Source organism: Equus caballus, chromosome 8, assembly GCF_041296265.1.
Source record: "Equus caballus isolate H_3958 breed thoroughbred chromosome 8, TB-T2T, whole genome shotgun sequence".
NCBI classification, from domain to species: domain Eukaryota; kingdom Metazoa; phylum Chordata; class Mammalia; order Perissodactyla; family Equidae; genus Equus; species Equus caballus.
The window spans coordinates 2,888,746-2,907,889 of record NC_091691.1 but is presented as its reverse complement, the minus strand read 5'-3'; the positions used below and the strand labels follow the sequence as shown (position 1 = coordinate 2,907,889).

Genomic DNA, 19,144 nt, shown 5'->3' with positions numbered 1-19,144 from the left:
GGGTCCAGACACCCTCCCCAGACTCGGGGCACCGGCCCAGGAGAGGCTGCTGCACCTCCTTTCTCCTCCCTTTGTGTTCTCGGGGACTCCGAAGGCCCACCTCTCCCACGCCCCTCCCTGGGAAGGGGAGGTGGCCTGGGACCTCTGCTGGAAGCCCAGCCCTTTTGATCTTAAATTCACTGAGGGTCTGTGCTGGAAGCACCCTTGGCGTCGTTTCCCATTGCCATTCCCCCGTCCCATTCGACGAACGTAGACACTGAGGTCCAGGGAAGGGGTATGACCTGGCAGCGAGACTCGCCCCGCCCTGGGTCAGAGCCCAGGTCTCCCTGTGCGCTCCGCACCAGGGCAGAGACCAGCGGCCCTGACCCCTAGAGAGGGAAGGCGGGAGCGCAGAGGCGCCGCTGATTGGCCCAAAGTTTTCCGGAGCCGTCCAATGGGCGGGGAGGGCGTGGCCGGGCTCGCGCCGGAGGCTGCGCGCGGCTGTACCTGGGTGCCTGGCCATTCCTGCTGGTCGTTCTTGCTCCGCGTCTCGTTCGCCGCGGCTGCCGCCCGCCAGCGCCGCCGCCCCCGCCATGGGCCTGGAGCTCTACCTGGACCTGCTGTCCCAGCCCTGCCGCGCCGTCTACATCTTCGCCAAGAAGAATGCCATCCCCTTCGAGCTGCGCACCGTGGAGCTGCTCAAAGGTGGGCCCGGCAGGCTCGGGGCCGGGGGGCGGGGGGGGGGGGGGCGGGGGAGAGCGGGGGGGGGGCGAGGGAGGCCTCAGAGTGCTCAGAGTTCTCCCCACCTGCCTCACTGGTCTCTCTCGCAGGCCAGCAGCACAGCGATGCCTTTGTCCAGGTAAACCCCCTGAGGAAGGTGCCAGCCTTGAAGGATGGGGACTTCACCTTGGCTGAGAGGTAACGGGTCCTGGGCTGCTACTGGGCCTTGTGGGGCCAGTCAGCCACCTGCATGTCCGCTGTTGATGGCTTGGATTGTGGCTTGTGTGTCCTGAACACCTATGCCAGCCTCAGGATAGAGAGTGGGTTAAAGTGGACAGAGGAACCCAGGGCTGGGAGGGACCCCTGGCCTTGCTCCTGGCACGTCCATGCTTTGAATTTGTTGGAGAGTGGTACTGGAGTTGCTCTCATCCTTCAGAACCATGCTGAGTACCTCTTCCTCATGGAAGCTTTCTCTGAGCACACCCCTCACCTTCTGAAACCCCACGACATTTTGTTTTTCACTTGGTCCCCTTGGTTCAGATGATAGGATGGCTCAGTGTAGAGCTGTGTGACCCTGGGCAATCACCTAACCTCTCTGAGCCTCACATTCCTACTCTGCACCATGGAGATAGTGAAATGCTCCGCCCACTGGAGTTGGGGAAAGACATGTGAGGAGCGGGGGGCCTGCCTCAACCAGAGTCCAGCCCCTGTGGAGTAGCTGAAAAGTGACTCTACCATGTCCCTCAGTGTGGCCATCCTGCTGTATCTGAGCCGAAAGTACAAGACCCCTGACCACTGGTACCCCCAGGACCTGCAGGCCCGTGCCCGCGTGGATGAGTACCTGGCGTGGCAGCACACAGCTCTGCGGAGTAGCTGTAGCCGGGCCATGTGGCAGAAGGTGAGCTGCAACCCCACGTGTAGCTCATGAGGGGTGGGGACTCTTTCCAGGATGCTCAAGGGATGGTGCTTTCTGTTTAAAAAGTGCCGTTCAGACCTGAGACCTTAGAACACCAAATTCCAGAGTGACAGAGACTCCCTGGCCTAACCAACTTCAGCTTGTTTCTCAGAGGGGAAACTGAGGCACAGAGCCAAGGAGTGACTCTCCCAATGTGCCTTGATTCTGAGCTTCTGGAAACTAATCCTATGCCTTTTTGCACACTCCTGGCTGCCTGGGAATACTGCCTTTTGGGGGAGAAAACAATCAAATGCTCGCTTTGCTACACATATACTTTCCAGATGGAGAGGTGAAGTTACGCGAAAAAACTCAAACTAGGAAGAAATGAGGAGACATTTCAATAAATGTTGGTCTTATTTCTGGGTATGCAAGGATTTCTAAGCCTGAGAACAGTGGCAGACTTAAAGAAGGAGTAATTGATTTTACACAAACAATGACATTTTGTGTAAGGAAGAAAGGATTAAACTTCAAACAAGCAAAAAACTGGGGAAGATCTTGGCAAAGATATGTTAGAAAGAAGTAACGTTTTTAATATTTAAGATGCTCTTCGAAACCCATCAGACAAAGACACGGGAGAAAAGTGGGCAAAGGAAACCAGCAGAGAGTTAACTGAAGGACAGAGACAAATGGTCAATAGATGGATGAAAACACATTTAACCTCAGTAAAAATCAAGTAGATACACATTAAAACAGCATGCATGTACCATTTTTACTTATCAAATGTGCAGATGTTTTTGCAATGTGTGCTCTGAGTTATTATTTGTAGAGTGTTTACATAGTGCCTGGCATGAAGTGGGTGCCCTGTGTGTGAGGGAGCGTGATGTGGGCATGCTCATGCCCTGCTGCAGGGAGGGTACCACTATTCTGAAGGGCCATTTGGCAAAAGGTAGTTTCCATAACCTTAACAGTGTCTTCCTTGAGCCTCTAGGGCCTGAGAGAGGAGCTCCCTCCAGCTGGTGGGGGCAGGAGCCTGATGCATTTGAGGGTAGGATGGAGAGAAGTCGAGTAGAGTGAGTGTAGACCTTTGCCACTCAAAGGGTGGTCCATGGACCAGGAGCATCAGCATCATCTAGGAGCTTGTTGGAAATGCAGAGTCTCAGGCCCCACCCGGGCATACTGATTAGGAATGTGCACTTTAACCAGATCCCAGAGGGATTCACATGCGGAGTAGGAGGTTGGGGGTGGGGAGAGGATGGCTGCTGCGCTGGTGAGGGCCTTGTGTTGAGGCCTTTGTGGTGAGGGCAGTGGGGAGCCATGGAAGGCTTTATGCAGGGAGAAGATGTAGGCAGACTGGGATTGCAGAAGGATCCCCTTGGCTGTCCTGTGTGAGGACCCAGGGAGAGGTAGAGGCTGTCCCTTTTGGAGTAGGAGATGAGGCCTGGGCTGATGGTGGCCGTGGGTAGAAAGGGATGGGCAGGAGCATAGAGAAATCTGAAGGACTGGTGATAGATTGGATGAAAGCAGGAACCAGGCTGGGTTTTGTGCAGACCCTGAGCCTTCTGTCTGCTTGCCCACCCACCAGTTGTTGGGCCCTGTGTTACTGGGTGTACAAGTGCCCCCCGAAACGTTGGCGTCTACTCTGGCCGAGCTGGACAGGAACCTGCAGTTGCTTGAGGACAAGTTCCTGAAGGACCAGGCCTTCCTCACCGGGCCCCACATCTCAGTGGCTGACTTGGTGGCCATCACAGAGCTGATGCATGTGAGTGCCCAGGGGTAGAGTGGGCCAATGTGCAGTGGGGTGTCCTAGGAGGGAGCCAAAGTACCAGCTCTTGTTGCCCTTTCTGCTGTGGGACCCTGGGTGAGTCACTTCCCCCTCTGAGCCTGAGCATCCTTATCTGTGAAAGGAGGCTTCAAAATCCTGCAGGGATATTGAGGAGCTTCCCACCGTCTCCTGGGAGAGAACCCCCAGCCTATCACACGGGTGGCAGAAGAGGGAAAACACCCCATGGGAATCCCTAAACCAGGTCAGGTTGCCTTGCACTTGACCGGGCTCAGCCCCTCCACCCGGCTCCCTCTCCCCGTAGCCCGTCAGCACCGGCTGCCAAGTCTTTAAGAGCCGACCCAAGCTGGCAGTGTGGCGCCAGCGTGTGGAGGCCGCGGTGGGGGAGGACCTCTTCCAGGAGGCCCATGCAGCCCTCATGAAGGCCAAGGACCTGCCTCCACTGGACCTGGCCATGAGGGAGAAGCTGAAGGCTGCGGTGCAGGTTTTGTTGCAGTGAGTAGGGAGCCAGGCCTACAGAGCCACTGACGACAAGGGAGACTCTGTCGTCAGAATAAAGAGATGCCTCTCCTTGGCTGTGAGCAAGCATAGTCTCTGGTCCACACTTCCCTCCATGCATCAGGCCTGCATTCCTTCTTTTGTCTGTCTCCTCACTCCACTCTTACCCCTTCCAGTTCAATTTCCATGTGACCTCTGCAGAGAGCTTTAATAAACACATATTTGACCCTGTGCCTTCTCTGTTTTAAATTTTCCATGGTGACTCATTGCCCTGAGACTAAAGTACAGGTTATTAAACTTTGCATTCAAAGCCTTGCTCCCGCCGCTCCAGGCTGCCCGCTTCAGGTTGCACACAGTACTCCTTGCCTTGGCTCAGGCTGTTTCCACTGCTTATAGAGCCCTTCCTCACCTTATTTGCGTGGTGCCTCCCAAGGTCTTTTGGCATTTGTCACCATGTTGCTTCTCCAGGGAGACTTCCCTGACCTCCCCAGCCCCAGGCCGAGTCAGGCGACCCTTCTGGGCTCCTCAGCCCCAGCGCTTTCCTGTTCAGGCCTGGCAGGGAGCTGGTTCCATGCCTCCTGGGCTGAGCACAGGTGGGGGTTGGCCCGGTGAAGAGATGTCTGAATCAGGCCTCAGTGTCCTAGGTGTCTCTCTCCCTCTGGATGACGCTTTCTCCCACAGCTGGGGTGCCGGGCTGGTGCAGGAACCTCCTTGCAGGATGGGAAGTCCCAGGTTAGTTCTTGGCCCTCCGGGAGCTGCTGACAGGCCTTGATCTCCCATACCTACTCATAATCCCCATCACTGTCTTCTCCCTGCCCCACTGTGGGTCCCACCCTTGCCACCTGTCCCTGTCATTTCCCCTCAGGACTGTCACAAACTACCTGCCTTGTGTTCCAGATCCTCTGACACCCGAGTCATCTAATAAACTGCTAATGGACAGGGTCATGAACAGACAGAGCCTCTCGCCCGCCAGCCTGCCTTTCTGTGGGGGGTCCTTTAATGTGTGTGCTTGTGTAGAGTTTTAGATGTGTAATTGAAATTGTTCATATACACCCACACAATTATATTTTCATCTACAATTCAAACAACTTTGCAACACTGATGAGAGTACCACGTTTAGCCATATCAACAGATTTCCACGTTTTAAGTAACACTTGTTTTGCCTGTAAAGATGGAGGGTACCGGAAGCATTGCCGGGAATTCGACTGGGACCTGGCTCTCTCTCATCCCCTGGTGGACAGTACTTGGCTGTGAGGCAAGTTTGCCACAGGCAAGAGGTCACAAAAGCAGACGTCTGTGGGGACCAGGTAGGGATGCAGTGAGCCCGAGGGTCTCCGTCCAGCCCTACCCGAGCCCACACGTGTCACCAGGTCTCCTGATCCAGAGAAGCGCAGATTCCCACAGCGAACGTGAAGTTGCCTGAATTTGAAATAGTGGCAACTCATTAAAAAATTTGTTAAGCCTCTGTGACGATGTGACGTTATTAGGGTCGAGCCTGGGGAAGGCCCCTACGGCATGTGTGTTTGGTGGGTGTTCAGAACTCCATCTAAATGCGCGATAGGTAGCAGACACCGCAGCGCCCGAAAGCCACAGGGGACTGGAACCCCCGCCGGTGTGGCAGCGCGGGGGCGGGACCATGGCTCGGCTGCTGTCTCGTTGGGGGTGGGGTTGCGCGGAGTGGGCGGGGCGACAGGGCTTCCAGAAATCGGCGCCAGCGTGAGCCGAGACTGTCCGCTCAGGCCGGAGGTGCAGCCTAGGCAGCCAATTGGGGGGCGCTGCGTGCCTGCCCACCCAATGAGGAGCCCAGGTTCCGCGGCGCCGCCCCTGCTCCCTCTTCTGTGACCCTTGGAACATCCGCCCGGACTGGACGCGTTCTTTCTCCGCGGTGGCCGTTTGCGCGCTCTCCTGCTAGACATGCCGTTCCTTGAGCTGGACACGAACTTGCCCGCAGATCGCGTGCCCGCGGGACTAGAGAAGCGGCTCTGCGCGGCCGCCGCCGCCATCCTGGGCAAACCCGAGAACGTGAGCCTGGGCCTGGGAGCACGGGGCTGGGGGAGGTTGGTGGACCAGGGGTCGGGCTCTGCCCACGCCCCGGCTGCCCCACCGTAACCAACTCCTCCTCCCAGGGACCCTCGCGAGCCTGCCCGCCAAGCTCTGACCTCCTGCTCTTCGTGACCTCGCGGTCCCACGCTTCCCGTCTGCTCTTTGTAGCTTTCCCCACCCATGACCCCAACGTGACCTTCAGGGACCCCGGCCCGTGTCCCTAGCCCTGATCCCGCGGGGCCCGTGCACCTCGGACCCCGCGCTGTTCGGTCCCCAGCGCGAGCCCGGCCTGCAGCGGCTTCAGGCGAGACTTTCGTGTCCCCTGCAGCGCGTGAACGCGACCCTGCGGCCGGGCCTGGCCATGGCGGTGAACGGCTCACCGGAGCCCTGCGCGCAGCTGCTCGTCTCCTCCATCGGTGTGGTGGGCACGGCCGAGGAGAACCGCGGTCACAGCGCCCGCCTCTTCGAGTTCCTCACCAAGGAGCTGGGGCTGGACCAGGACCGGTGGGTAGGGGCAGGGAGAGGACCCTCTTGGGCCTGCTGCGCGACCAGGAGCAGTGATCCTACCTCAAGAGCCCTCCTAAAGTTGGAGGAAAAAAATAAATTCCTCCCACTGCAGAAGACTTGACCCTTAACCCCTCTGGCCCCTTGGTGGTGTGGGTCGACCTTCAGCGTGGTATCAGAATTGAATGAATTCCTGGCTCTGCAGCTGTCTCTCTGACACCTTGGCAAGGCGTGGCCTTTTAAACCTCAGTGTTTCCATCTGTGAAGTGGGAAGGCTCTTTTTTAACCACTCCCTCGGGGCGCTGCTTGGGGTGGCAGGTTAGGATGTTGTTACCCTGACAAGGCCATAGCCATTTATCATCTGCTTACACCTTAGAAAATCACGAGTGATTTTCTAGGAGAACTTCTCGAGGCTGGTGAGGAAGAATTCTGGGTATGTCCTGAGGCTGTGACCTTTGGGCCTGTGGCCCAACCAGGTCCCAGGTAAGGCTCCTTGCAGGGTCACAGAGTAGTGGAAAGAGCATTGGTCTGGATGTCTGGAGACCTGGGTTCTCAGTCCAGCATAGCTGAGGAACCCCAGACAAACCTGGAAATGAACCATCTCTGGTTTGTTGCCTTCTCTTCTGTGAAGAGAGGCATGGATTAAATTAACCCCCCCCCCCCCCCCCCCCCCAAGAAGCCCCTAGAGCTCCCAGACCTGGGATTCTGTGGCAAGGTTAAAGTTTCTTCCTGGGGGAAAAATATTCCTGAGCCAAGTCTGTGCCTATGAGGATCTAAGGGCATGAGAAGCTTGAAAGAACCTTCCAGAATGGAGCCTTTGTTGGCCCACAAAGTCTGATGAGGAATGGTCACTCCTGGGAGATGCGTGGACCTGGTCCTCAAGGTGAGGAGAGAGAATAATTCTAACAACCATAAGTAACATGCAAATATTTACAATGTGCTAGGTGCTCTATAGATAGCTTACATGCATCATCCCATTTGATCCTCACAAGCTCTGTCCCCCTGTCCACACCCCCTCATGCAGACATGCTATCCCCATGAGGTAGATACCTCCAACATGCCCCTTTACAGATGAGAAAACTGAGCTTGTCACACATACTCCCCCCAAAGGGGATCTTGGGAGCCTGCAGTTTGGAAGAGGGAGGGCTGCCCCTCTGAGTGCATAGACAGAGCATACAGTGACCACAGAGGCCTGCTGTGTTGAGTATCCTTCCTGGGTGGGTCACAGTGACGTGCAGCCACCATCCTGCCCCTGACAGACCCACTGCTTTGTTGGAGGTTGGGAGGAGAGGCAGGTTTGTGAAATGCCTGGTGGGCCAAGGCAGGCTGGCTTAGGAGCCCATGATGGGAATGCCTAGCTAGAGGTCTTGGTATAGAAGGCTTTAGCCAAGGAGCTGATGACATCTTTTTCTTTGTCTCCTGAAGGATAATAATCCGCTTCTTCCCCCTGGAGCCCTGGCAGATTGGCAAGAAGGGGACCGTCATGACTTTTTTATGATTGGCATGGAGAGCATCCAGGGCATCTGTGAGCTGGTGGCCCCTTCCAGAGAGGCCTCCTGGCAGTGAGGGCCTGGTGGATACCAGTGTCTGGCACACCTACATGCAGACATGCCTGTGACCTCATGATCCTCTTCTTCCCCATTGTCATCCAAATAAATGAAGAGAGCTTCGTCTTTCAGACATGACTTCTTTTCCTCCCTTTACCCCTCCCCGGCATTCTGGGCCACCTGGGCAGCACCGGGTTGGTTTATGAGGTGGGGACTTTAGGGACCCTGGGAGGTGGGAGGTTTCCTGTCTTCAGGGTTGCTCTTTCATGTATTGTATTTAGACTGCTCAAATCTGAGGGTGGGGGGCTCAGCCTGGAGGCCTTGCTCTCTATGCCCATGTGCAGGCTGGTAGGGAGGGGGCGGAAGCTTGGTCTAGCCTGGGCCTCCCTGCAGACTCTGCTGACCAGATGTTCCCATTCTCAGCCTGGGCTGGTCTGGGCAGTTTCCTGCCCATGGACTGCTGTGCCCAGCAGGAGAGCAGGGCGGCCTGGGCTTCAGGGACCTTCCCTGGGCATTGCCAAACTCTTGTCTTCTCCCATGAGTCTTGCTGAGAGTTCTCTGTAGCTGTGCATCTTGTAAAATCCATGTCCCAGAATGGCAAATCCAGCAACACAGTGTCTGCCACTGGAAACTGAATGAATGGGATCCCCCCCCCACCCAGCTAAATACCATATCATGCTTTTGCATTTCAGAGGATATACAGGTAGAGTGAGAGGAGCCCAAAGGAAGCCTCCTTTTCTGTTTCCTTCCAGATGTTCAATGAAGAGTTTACGTCTCTTAGACAGTGTGGTGGGCACTGCTTCCCTGCACAGTTAAAGTTTGATCATCCTTGTCTAGTGCACCAATGAAATACCAAGTTGAGGTTTTCAGTCTATGCAGCCCACCTAGTTAATAAAGTTAATTTCCAACGGCATGTGCCTGTGCCTGCTGTGTTTGTACCTGATCATCGCTGAGGACTCCTTAAAACCTAGAGCTTGGGGTTCCTTCTCCTGGCTCCCTGTCCCAACTGTTTTCGCACTCATTCGTTCTGCCAACACGGGTGTCCTGCTTCCCAGAGGAACACGGGGAAGATTTGTGGATTGAATGTAAATGAATGGTTGAAGTGCCCAAGGAGGAATTCAGGCCTAACCCTCACCAGGACCATAAAGCAGCACCCTCCAATCTGGTCTCCTCACCTTAAATCTCTCACCCCCACCGTAGTGAGAGTAATGTTACCTGCTTGCTGTGGGAACTGGCCCCTCCTCCCTCTCCAGCATTCTCCCTCCCCATTGTGGCCCTGAGCTTTGTCCTTGATAATACTGTACTGGCCAAGGCTCCTCATGGACTGCACTGTGTCTCACCTTCAAACCCTTGCCTACACAGCTCCCTGCTGCTTGGATAGCCCTTCCCATCTTTCTTCTACTGTTTTACTCCAGAGCACCCTCCAAGATACAACTCAGAGGGGTGGGAGTTGCATCCAAGGTTGCATATTGTCCATGAAACTTTGAAACCTTCTGTTTATGCTGTTCATTGCCTCTGTCCCCCAAGGCTGTATGCCTCTCAAAATCAAGGTTGGTGACTCAATTATTTTTGTACCTCTCGTATATCAGTAAAGCTTTATTGTCCTAAACTGACTCCATGAGTTCTTCACAAGGATTTTACAGCCTTTAAAGTTAGAAAGCCATAACATTCATTCCTATTTAAATCATCCTTGCTGGACTCAAGCAGCTATGAAGTTCAACCACGGTGTGAGGCTTTTCCCTAAAATGCTTAGCTCCCAGGAGAGTAGCCTCGCTCAGCCCGGAGCCGTTGTCAGCAACCCTTCAATGCTGGACCCTCTTTTTGGCTCTGGAAATGTCACTCCCTCGTTCACTGGGTCTTTGGTTGTCGCCCCACCCCCTTTGTTTCAATAGTTGATTGTATTTGTGCCTTTGGGCTTCAAATCCTTTCGGGAAAGACGTGATGCACAGGTAATATGAAGAATGCTCCTCCTCCCCCGGTCCCCTCTAAATGTTCCCCAAGTTTCCACTGCCTTCAGAGCACCTGTCTCAGGTTGTAACAACAAAGACACAGCCCATCATGTAGCGACTGCTCGGACCCAGGCACCGCGCCTGGCTTTTCGCATGTATGGAACCGAGAGTCCGAGCGCGAGCCGGCGCTCCGAGCCCACAGCACTGCAGGCACCGTTTGCCCACGAAGCTTTAAGACGCGCTCCAGGACCCTGCGCCGCACCCCACGCCGCTGCGTGGGCCCAGCTGGCCGGCGGGGCAGGCGAGCGGGCGGCTGCCGCGTGCGCGCTCGCTGATTGGCTGGCGGAGCCGGCACCGGAGCCAATGGGAGCGCGCCTTGTTGTCAGGCGCGCCGCCGGCCGGCGCGGGGGTCGGGGCGGATGGGCCGTTGCCGTGGAGATGCCTGGTGAGTGCGAGTAGGGGGGGCGCCCCCCGGGGGGCGCGACTCCGCCGATCCCCGGCGGAGGCGGGGGCGCGGGCCTGAGGGGCGGCCGGCGCAGGGGGCTCCTCGGCAGCCCCAGTGCTGCCGTTGGGGAAACCGAGGCCGGAGCGCGGGAGCGACGAGGTTGGGCTTCCCGGCCTCCCCGCGGGCCTGCTCGCGGCGGGTGCCCAGCACGGGCCGGGCCTCGGGAGTGGTTCGCAGGGCACACAGCAGGAGTCTCCATAGCTTCTGTGTCCGCCGGGGCAGAGCCGGCGCTGCCTGCTGCTCGCGTCCTTGCGCTTCACCTTCACGGCAACCCCGCGAGGTGAGTGCGGTGATTCACGCCTTTGCGCGGTGGGAACCGAGGCCGAGAAGGTGCGGGGACTCGTCCACAGTCACCCAGCTTAGCAGTGGGTCGGGCCGGCTCCGGGCCGCCGTGAGCGCGCTGCCTCCCCGGAGGCGGCGGCCCTGGCTGGGGAGAGCTCTGCGCTCGCGGGGTCCGCGCCCCTGGCCCGGGCGCCGCCGAAGTCTGCGGGGCCTGGGCTGCTGCAGGTCGTCACCGCGGGACGGTCGCCTTCCCGGCTCCCAGGTGCCTTCCATGTGGCTCACACCGTGGCTAGAACTAAAATGTCCTTGGAGAGGACTGGTTCAAGGGCCCGCAAACTTTTGTTTCAAATATAAGACTATAATACTGTTGTAATATGTTGTGAATATAAGTATAATTATACCTTTAAGAGTATTTTAGGCTTTGTGGGCCAGACTCTGCTCAGCTCTGGTGTCTACTGTGGATACAGCCAAGACAATACGAAAGAGAGTGGCCGTTTTCCAATAAAATTTTATTTATGGACACTTGAATTTGAATTTTGTGTAATTTTCATGTGTCACGAAGTTTTTCAACCATTTAAAAATGTAAAAGCCATTCTTTGCTCCTCAGCTGTGTAAAAACAGTGGGCTAGTTAGCATGTGGACCCCTGGTCTAGTTCAAAGCCTCATGCAGTGGAGGCAACTGAGACCCAGAGAGGGGCATCTTATGCCAAGTCAGTCACTCAACCTGGTAGTGCCACACTGAACAGAAGACCTAGGCGTGGCGACTTGCAGGCCCGAGCACACCAGGGAACATCGCCACTTATCGCTGGATCAGGGTGTGAGGTGCGCAGAGTGTGCTGTTCTTTATCATGTGTTCTTAAGGCCATGAAGACCACACTCTGAAGAGTTTGGAAACTCGTAGGATTTAGCTCCTGAATGTGTTGTTCTGACAAAGTGCCGCTGCTGAGCTGGGAGTCTGAGAGATGAGTAGATACTTTCTTTGTCATCTTTGTAAATGGCTGATTTTTTTTTTTCTTTTCCTTTTTAAATCTCCTTTTAGTGGGTTTTTGGTGAACAGTACAGACGGGGTCCCCATCCTCATATTGCTTACAGACGATAAATACCTAATCTCAAATGGTTCTTTCTTTTTAAACTTTTTTGAAAAACTAATTTTAGAGAAAAGTTGCAACAATAATGCTACGACTTCCAGTATTTCCCTCACCCTACTTCCCCTCGTTAATATCTTGCATAATTGTAGTATAATTATCAACAACAGGAAAGTAATATTGGTGCAATATTATTAACTCAGCTACAGACCTAGTTTGAATTTCACCTGTCTTTCCACCAGTGTTCTATTTTCATTCCAGGATCCTGTCCAAGATCCCGTGTTGCATTTAGTCATTTCTTCTTAGTCTCCTTAGTCCTTAACTGTTCCTTAGTCTTTTGTCTTTCTTGGACTTGCTACTTTTGAAGAGTAGTGATCAGTTATTTTGTCTAATATCCCTGAATTTGGGTTTGTCCAGTGTTTTCTCATGATTGGAGTGAGGTTATGCATTTTCAGGTGGAATAACAAACATTGTGTTCTCAGTTTGTCATATCGAGGAGTTCAAGATGTTGTGTCTTATTACTGGTGATATTTACTTTGATCGCTTGATTTAGTTGGTGTCTGCTGGGTTTGTGCATTGTGAAGTTGCTATCTTTCCCTTTCTAGTTGTAAGTATCTTGGGGGAGATACTTTGAGAGGATGCAGATTCTGTTTACCACTGACCTTAGCATCTACAGGATTTTTGTGGTGTTTGCCTAAAGGTAATTATCTATTTCTCTCTTTCCTTCTACATTTATTAGTTGAAATTCAATTGAAGAAGGAGCTATCCCTTCTCTCATTTATTTATTTGATTATTTATTTGTATTAGGATGGACCCCATGGATATTCATATTATTCTATGGGTTAAAATCTAATATTCTCATTATTTTGTTGAACATTATCCTGGCTGTGGCTATTTAGGATCTCCTTCAGGTTAGCTACTGTGTCCTGTCAACAAAACCCTCAGCATTTTTTTGACCACTTACTTTGTGGCACCACAAGATGTTCCAGGTTCATCTTGTATTTCCTCCGCCCCAGCCCTGGAATCACAGTTCTTTTTGTCCTTAGCCTTACAGTATCCAGTTAAGCTGCTGTTTTCCACAGTTGCTTAGGTTAGTTCTTTTCTTCCTTATGCCCTTCAGCGTGGTTATGTTATTTGCCATACAGTAGGTTCGCTGTTCGTATATTCCATTTGGGGTTCCCCCTAGATCTTAGTTAATTTTAATTGTTTTCTTTTGGAGTGGGAAACATGACTGTGGTTCTGAGAGTCAGAGCTCTGCACAGAGGTATTCTCAGAGAAGTGTCGCTCCTCCTCAGCCCTGCCACCCTGTGCCCTTCTACCCTTCTTTTCACCCTTCCCCCTCACCCGCGGCAGCTAAGTGGTCTCTTTAGGCTTGGATTAGCCTCTCTGTGTTTCTTTTGCACAAATGAGCAGATGGTCGTGTATTTTCTTATAGCCTCTTCTTTCTTGTATGAAAGGTCCATGCAATAGATAATTGTGTTTACTTTTTTCGCTTAACAGTTTGTCTTAAAATCACCTCATATCTGTTCATAGAGATCCTGTTCATTTTTAAAAAGTTTTATTGATATATGATTTACATCCATACAGTCACCCATTTAAAGTGTACAATTCAGCAGTTTTTAGTATATTCACAGAGTTGTGCAAGCATCACCACAATCAATTTTAGAACATTTTTATCACCCCCAAAAGAAACTCTGTAACTATTAACAGTCACTTCCTATTACCTCCTCCCCTAGCCCTAGGAAACCACTAATCTACTTTCTGTCGGTATAGATTTGCCTCTTCTGGACATTGCATATAGATAGGATCATGCAGTGTGTGATCTGTGACTGGCTTCTTTTACTTACCATAATGTTTTCATGGTTCATGTATGTTGTCAAAAGTTCATTACGTTTTTATGGCTGAATAATATTCTGTTGTATGGATATACCACATTTTATTCATTCATCAGTTGATGGACATTGGGTTGTTTCCACTGTTTGGTTATCATGAATAATGCTGCTGTTAACATTCTCGCATTAATTTTTTTTTTTTTTTTTTGAGGAAGATTAGCCCTGAGCTAACATCTGCTGCCAGTCCTCCTCTTTTTGCTGAGGAAGACTGGCCCTGAGCTAACATCTGTGCCCATCTTCCTCTACTTTATATGTGGGATGCCTACCACAGCCTGGCGTGCCAAGCAGTGCCATGTCTGTGCCCGGGATCTGAACTGGCAAACACCAGGCCATTGAAGCGGAACGTGTGAACTTAACCACTGTGCCACCGGGCTGGCCCCCTCGCATTAATTTTTACAGCTGCATATTACTTCATTGTGTGGATGTACCATCACTCTACTGTCCATAGCCATTTAGGTTGTTTCTAATATCTTGCAATTACAAACAGTGCTGCAGTGGATAACCCTGTGCGTGTGCATTTTCGTATTGTTGGAGGTAAATTGAATGTTCAGGGTAGATTCCTAGAAGTGGAATTGCTGAGTTGAAAGGCTGTTACGTATTGTCAAATTTCCCTCAAGAGGCATTGCTCTTTTTTTTTCTGATGCTTTCATTGTGAATTGTTTATAGTACTCATATCACCAAAGAGATGTCACAGCTTTCTTTTTTTGGTGAGGAAATTGGCCCTGAGCTAACATCAGTTGCCAGTCTTCCTCGTTTTGCTTGAGCAAGGCTGTCCTTGAGCTATCATCTCTGCCAGTCTTCCTCTATTTTCTATGTGGGATACCACCTCAGCATGGCCTGATGAACCCTGTGTAGGTCCGTGCTTGGGATCCAAACTGATGAACCCCAGACCACTGAAGTGGAGCAAGTGAACTTAACCACTATACCACCAGCCAGCACCTCAAGTTCGGTTGTAATTGCACTCCCACCAACAATGTATAAGAATAGTGCTTGTTTCCCTACTTCCTCACCAGCAGAGTGTGCTGTCTGTCCTACCTTAATTTTTGCTACTGCGATAGCTGAGAAATGGTGTCTCAGTGCTGTTTTAATTTGCATTTCTCTAATTATGAGTGAGTTTGAACATTTTTTCATATGTTTTCATGTGTATGTCTTTTTTGGTGAGTTGTCTGTTCATATCTTTTCCCCATTTTTCTATCAGGTTTTTGGGGTTTTTTTGTCCCTCAGGTTTTTTCTCTTTTTTTTTAATTTGTGGTAAAATACACTTAACATGAAATGTACCGTTTTAACTTTTTTTTTTCCCCTGAGGAAGATTGGCCCTGAGCTAAAATTCGTTGCCCATCTTCCTCTTTTTGCTTGAGGAGGATTCACCCTGAGCTAACATCTGTGCCAGTCTTCCTGTCTCCTGTATGTGTGTTGCTGCCATGGCATGGCTGCCGATGAGTGATGCAGTTCTGTGCCTGGAACGGAACCTGGGCCACTGAAGTGGAGTGTGCTGAACATAACCACTAGGCAACAAGGCCCTTAACTATTTTTAATAGTTCTATGGTGTTAAGTATGTCCACATTGTTGTGCAGCGATCACCAGCATCCACCTCCAGAACTTTTTTTCATTTTCCCAAACTAGCACTCTGTACCCATTAAACAATAACTCCCCATTCTTCTCTCCCTGCAGCCCTTGGCAGCCACCATTCTGCTTTCTGTCTCTGTGAAAGTGCCTGTTCTAGGGGCCGCTTGTAAATAGAATCCTATGGTATTTGTCCTTTTGTGACTAGCTTATTTCACTTAGCATAATGTCTTCAGGGTTCGTCCATGTTGCAGCATGTGTTAGAAAATCTTTCCTTTTTAAGGCTGAATGATACTTCATTGCATGGATATACCACATTTTCTTTATCCGTTCATCTGTCAGTGGACACTGGGATTGCTTCCACCTTTTGGTTATTGTGAATAATGCTGCGTCCCTTAGTTTTTAAGAGCTCTTTATATATTAGAAATATTAGCCCTGTGTCTGTGGTATATGTTGCAAATATTTTCTTCCAATTTATCAGTTGTCTTTTCACTTTTTTCTGATTTTTTTGTCATACAAAATTTTAAAAATTTTTATGTAGTTAAATTTATTCATCTTTTCTTTCACTGCCTTTGGATTTCAAATCATAATGAGAAAGGCTTTCCCTATACCAGGATTAAAGAGAAATTCATCCATGTTTTCTTTTAGTACTTGTATAGATTAACTTTTCATTTAGATCTCTAATCCACTTGGAGCTTATTTATGTATATGGTGTGAGGTATGGATCTAATTTTATCTTCTTCCAAATGGCTACTAATTTGTCCCAGCACCACTTGTTACAAAGTTCATCTTAATCCCAGTAATTTGAGATGCCACCTTTGCCATATTTTGAATTTCCATATGTACTCGAGTCTAATTCCAGACTGGGTTTCTCTGTCTCTGCTGTACCAGTACCACTGTTTTAATTATTAAGGCTTTATATAGTGTGTTTTAGCGTCTGGTGGTGCTCATCCCCTCTTGTGGCTTTTCTTTTTCACTATTTTCCTAGCTATGCTTACATTTTTGTTTTTCTGTGTGACCTTTAGTGTCAACTTGTCTAATATCTTGTTGGTATTGTTATTGGGATTGCATGAATTTATAAATTAACTTAGGCAGAACTGACATCTTGATAATGTTGAGTCATGTCCAAGAACAGAGAATGTCTCTCTGTTTGTTCAAGTTTACTTTAGTATCTTTCAGTAGAGTTTTTAAATTTTCCATGCATAGCTTGCACATTTCTCTTAACTTTATTCCCAAGTATTTAATCATCTTCTTGCTATTGCAAATGGTGTTTTTCTCTACCGTAATGTCTTCTGTTTGTTTGTGTATGTGAAAGCTATTGATTTTTGTATGTTAATTTTTTTTGGTAGGAAGATAGGCCCTGAGCTAACATCCATGCCAGTCTTCCTCTGTTTTGTATGTGGGATGCTGCCACAGCATGGCTTGATGAGCAGTGTGTAGGTCTGCTCCTGGGATCCAAACTCACAAACCCCGGGCCGCCAAAGCAGAGCACGTGAACTTAACCACTGTGCCATTGAGCCAGCCCTGTATGTTAATTTTATACTGTGTTACTTAACTGAGTTGTTTTATCATTGATTTTGGGGTTTTCCAGGTCCTTTATGATATTATCTGCAATAAATGCTAGTTTTACTTCTTCTCTACCCATTCTTATACCTCTAACTGGTTTCCCTTTTCTAACTGCATTGCTGGTACTCCTAGTACGATGGTGGATAGTAGCAGATGTAACGGTAACTTGCTTTGCTCTTGATATTAATGGAAATGCCTCTAGTGTTTTTCCATTAAACAAGATTTTGGTTTTAGGACTAAGGTATATATATTGTACCTTGTTGAAAAAGCATCCATCAATTTGTATTTCTCGGGTGTCAGAGGCTTTCTCTTCTATGGAGATAATCATATGATTTTTTTTCCCCTTAATTTCATTGTGTTTTCACACATGTGATGTGTGTTTTTGTTGTTAGTATTTCTTTAAATTTCTCCAATTTTAGTTGCATTTCCTTTCACCGAGAAGTTGTTTAATAGGAGGTTCTTAATTTTTTAGATAGAAGAACCTTTCTTCTGTTGTTGGTGGTGATGGTGTTAGTAAATTCTAGATGTATTGTGCTCAGGGAGTGTTGTTTTTAATATTTTTACTTTATAGAAGGTGTTTTCTTTGTGAACTAACATATGATCAGATTTTTGTGGATTCGCTGTGAGCTCTGGAGTAGAATATGTAGTCTCTGTCGTCAGGGTGTAGAGTTTGATACACATCCGTAAGATCTCCTCTATTTGTTTTCTTGTTTAGATCTTCTCTCTTCTCACTTATTTTTTCTCCACTTGATCTGTCTTGTATTGAGAGTGGTGAACGAAAGTCTCTTATTATTACTGTGTTTCTGTCTATGTCCTTGCATCTGTTGTGGTTTTTGCTGCTTAAAATTGGATGCTGTGTTATTTGGTGTAAATTCTTTTTTTTTTTTTTTAAGATTTTATTTTTTTCCTTTTTCTCCCCAAAGCCCCCCGGTACATAGTTGTATATTCTTCGTTGTGGGTCCTTCTAGTTGTGGCATGTGGGACGCTGCCTCAGTGTGGCTTGATGAGCAGTGCCACATCCGCGCCCAGGATTCGAACCAACGAAACACTGGGCTGTCTGTAGCGGAGCACGTGAACTTAACCACTCGGCCATGGGGCCAGCCCCTGGTGTAAATTCTTAAGTGTTATATCATCAGTGTGAATTGTGCCTTTTGTCACGTTTAATACTTTTGGGCTTGAATTGTACTTTATCTGATAGCCAGATCGCTCCCCTGCACTCTTTTAAAAAATTGTATTTATTTTTATTAAAATATCTTTATATTTATTAAATTTAATTCAATGAGTTATTTGACTTTTTTGGGGTGTACAGTTTGATGACTTTCAACATGTATATACATTTGTGTAACCAGTACCACAATCAAGATACAGAACAGTTCCATCACCCCCTAGAATGCCCTTATGCTACCCCATTATAGACGCCATTCCCTGCCCACCACTGATGTGTTCTCCATCACTATAGTTTTGTCATTTCGAAAATGTCACATGACTGGAATCATACAGTATGCAACCTTTTGAGACTGGCTTCTTTCGCTCAGCATAAGACCTCTGAGATTCATCCAAGTTGTTACGTGTATCAATTGTTGGTTCCTTTCAATTGGTCGTAGTATTCCATTGTACAAGCTGTAGTCCCTTTTTTTTTTTTTTAAAGATTGGCACCTGAGCTAACATCTGTTGCCAATCTTCTTTTTCTTCTTCTTCTCCCCAAAGCCCCGCAGTACACAGTTGTGTATTCTAGTTGTGAGCGCCTCTGGTTGTGCTATGTGGGACGCCGTCTCAATGTGGCCTGCCAGTCCTCCTCTTTTTGCTGAGAAAGCCTGGCCCTGAGCTAACATCTGTGCCCATCTTCCTCTACTTTATATGTGGGATGCCTACCACAGCATGGCGTGCCAAGTGGTGCCATGTTGGCACCCGGGATCTGAACCGGCGAACCCCGGGCCACTAAGAAGCTGAACTTGCAAACTTAACCACTGCGCCACTGGGCCGGCCTCACAAGCAGTATTTTTATTGAGCAGTTTTCATTTATATGATCTATCACAACAGTTTATCCTCTGACCTGTTGAAGGATATTTGGTTTGTTTCCACTTTTTGGTAATTTGAATGGAGCTGCTATACACATTTATGTGTAAGTTTTGTGTGAACATTTCTTTGGGGGTAAATAGGAGTGAGATTGCTGTGTCATGTGGTAAGTGCACTTTATGTCATATGGTATGTTGAACTTTATAAGAAGCTGTTTTCCAGCATGGCTGTACCATTTTCCATTCCTGTCAGCAATGTGTGAGAGTTCTGGTTGGTCTGTATCCTCACTGGGACTTGGCATTATCAGTTTTTTAAAAAAA

The 19,144-nt window shown here is 49.5% G+C and overlaps 3 protein-coding genes across 8 annotated transcripts in view; all 3 read left to right on the top strand.

The window, feature by feature from the left end:
• Positions 1–433: 433 nt before the first annotated feature.
• Positions 434–4,103, top strand: LOC100053468 (glutathione S-transferase theta-3-like). The gene is made up of 5 exons (XM_023646724.2): positions 434–684; positions 810–897; positions 1,447–1,597; positions 3,177–3,353; positions 3,679–4,103. The coding sequence occupies exons 1-5, from the start codon at positions 573–575 to the stop codon at positions 3,871–3,873; spliced, it is 723 nt and encodes a 240-aa protein (XP_023502492.1). The 5' UTR covers positions 434–572; the 3' UTR covers positions 3,874–4,103.
• Positions 4,104–5,544: 1,441 nt separating this feature from the next.
• On the top strand, positions 5,545–8,097 carry DDT (D-dopachrome tautomerase). 2 transcript variants are annotated; one of them, XM_001489369.6, is made up of 3 exons: positions 5,545–5,894; positions 6,244–6,419; positions 7,845–8,097. In XM_001489369.6, exons 1-3 carry the CDS (start codon positions 5,787–5,789, stop codon positions 7,915–7,917), a joined length of 357 nt encoding a protein of 118 aa, XP_001489419.3. In that variant the 5' UTR covers positions 5,545–5,786; the 3' UTR covers positions 7,918–8,097. The 2 variants fall into 2 exon arrangements, 1 of the variants encoding a protein (XP_001489419.3); XR_011441285.1 differs by having other exon boundaries at positions 5,564–5,894; positions 6,244–7,302.
• A 2,051-nt stretch (positions 8,098–10,148) lies between these two features.
• Positions 10,149–19,144, top strand: part of CABIN1 (calcineurin binding protein 1) — a 149,655-nt gene continuing 140,659 nt past the window's right edge. For 3 of the 5 annotated variants that reach the window (XR_011441284.1, XM_023646723.2, XM_023646719.2), the window contains exon 1: positions 10,149–10,360. The gene's annotated coding sequence lies outside the window, so the exon portion shown is untranslated. Of the gene's footprint in view, positions 10,701–19,144 lie in introns of all 5 variants that reach the window. The other 2 variants (XM_070275249.1, XM_023646720.2) reach the window with 1 other exon arrangement.

Coding starts and splice junctions, on each gene's coding strand:
- LOC100053468 (XM_023646724.2), top strand. CDS start 573: ATGGGCCTGGAGCTCTACCTGGACCTGCTGTCCCAGCCCTGCCGCGCC. Junction 685..809: donor CACCGTGGAGCTGCTCAAAG/GTGGGCCCGGCA, acceptor TCTCTCTCGCAG/GCCAGCAGCACAGCGATGCC. Junction 1,598..3,176: donor GCCGGGCCATGTGGCAGAAG/GTGAGCTGCAAC, acceptor CCCACCCACCAG/TTGTTGGGCCCTGTGTTACT.
- DDT (XM_001489369.6), top strand. CDS start 5,787: ATGCCGTTCCTTGAGCTGGACACGAACTTGCCCGCAGATCGCGTGCCC. Junction 5,895..6,243: donor TCCTGGGCAAACCCGAGAAC/GTGAGCCTGGGC, acceptor TGTCCCCTGCAG/CGCGTGAACGCGACCCTGCG. Junction 6,420..7,844: donor CTGGGGCTGGACCAGGACCG/GTGGGTAGGGGC, acceptor TGTCTCCTGAAG/GATAATAATCCGCTTCTTCC.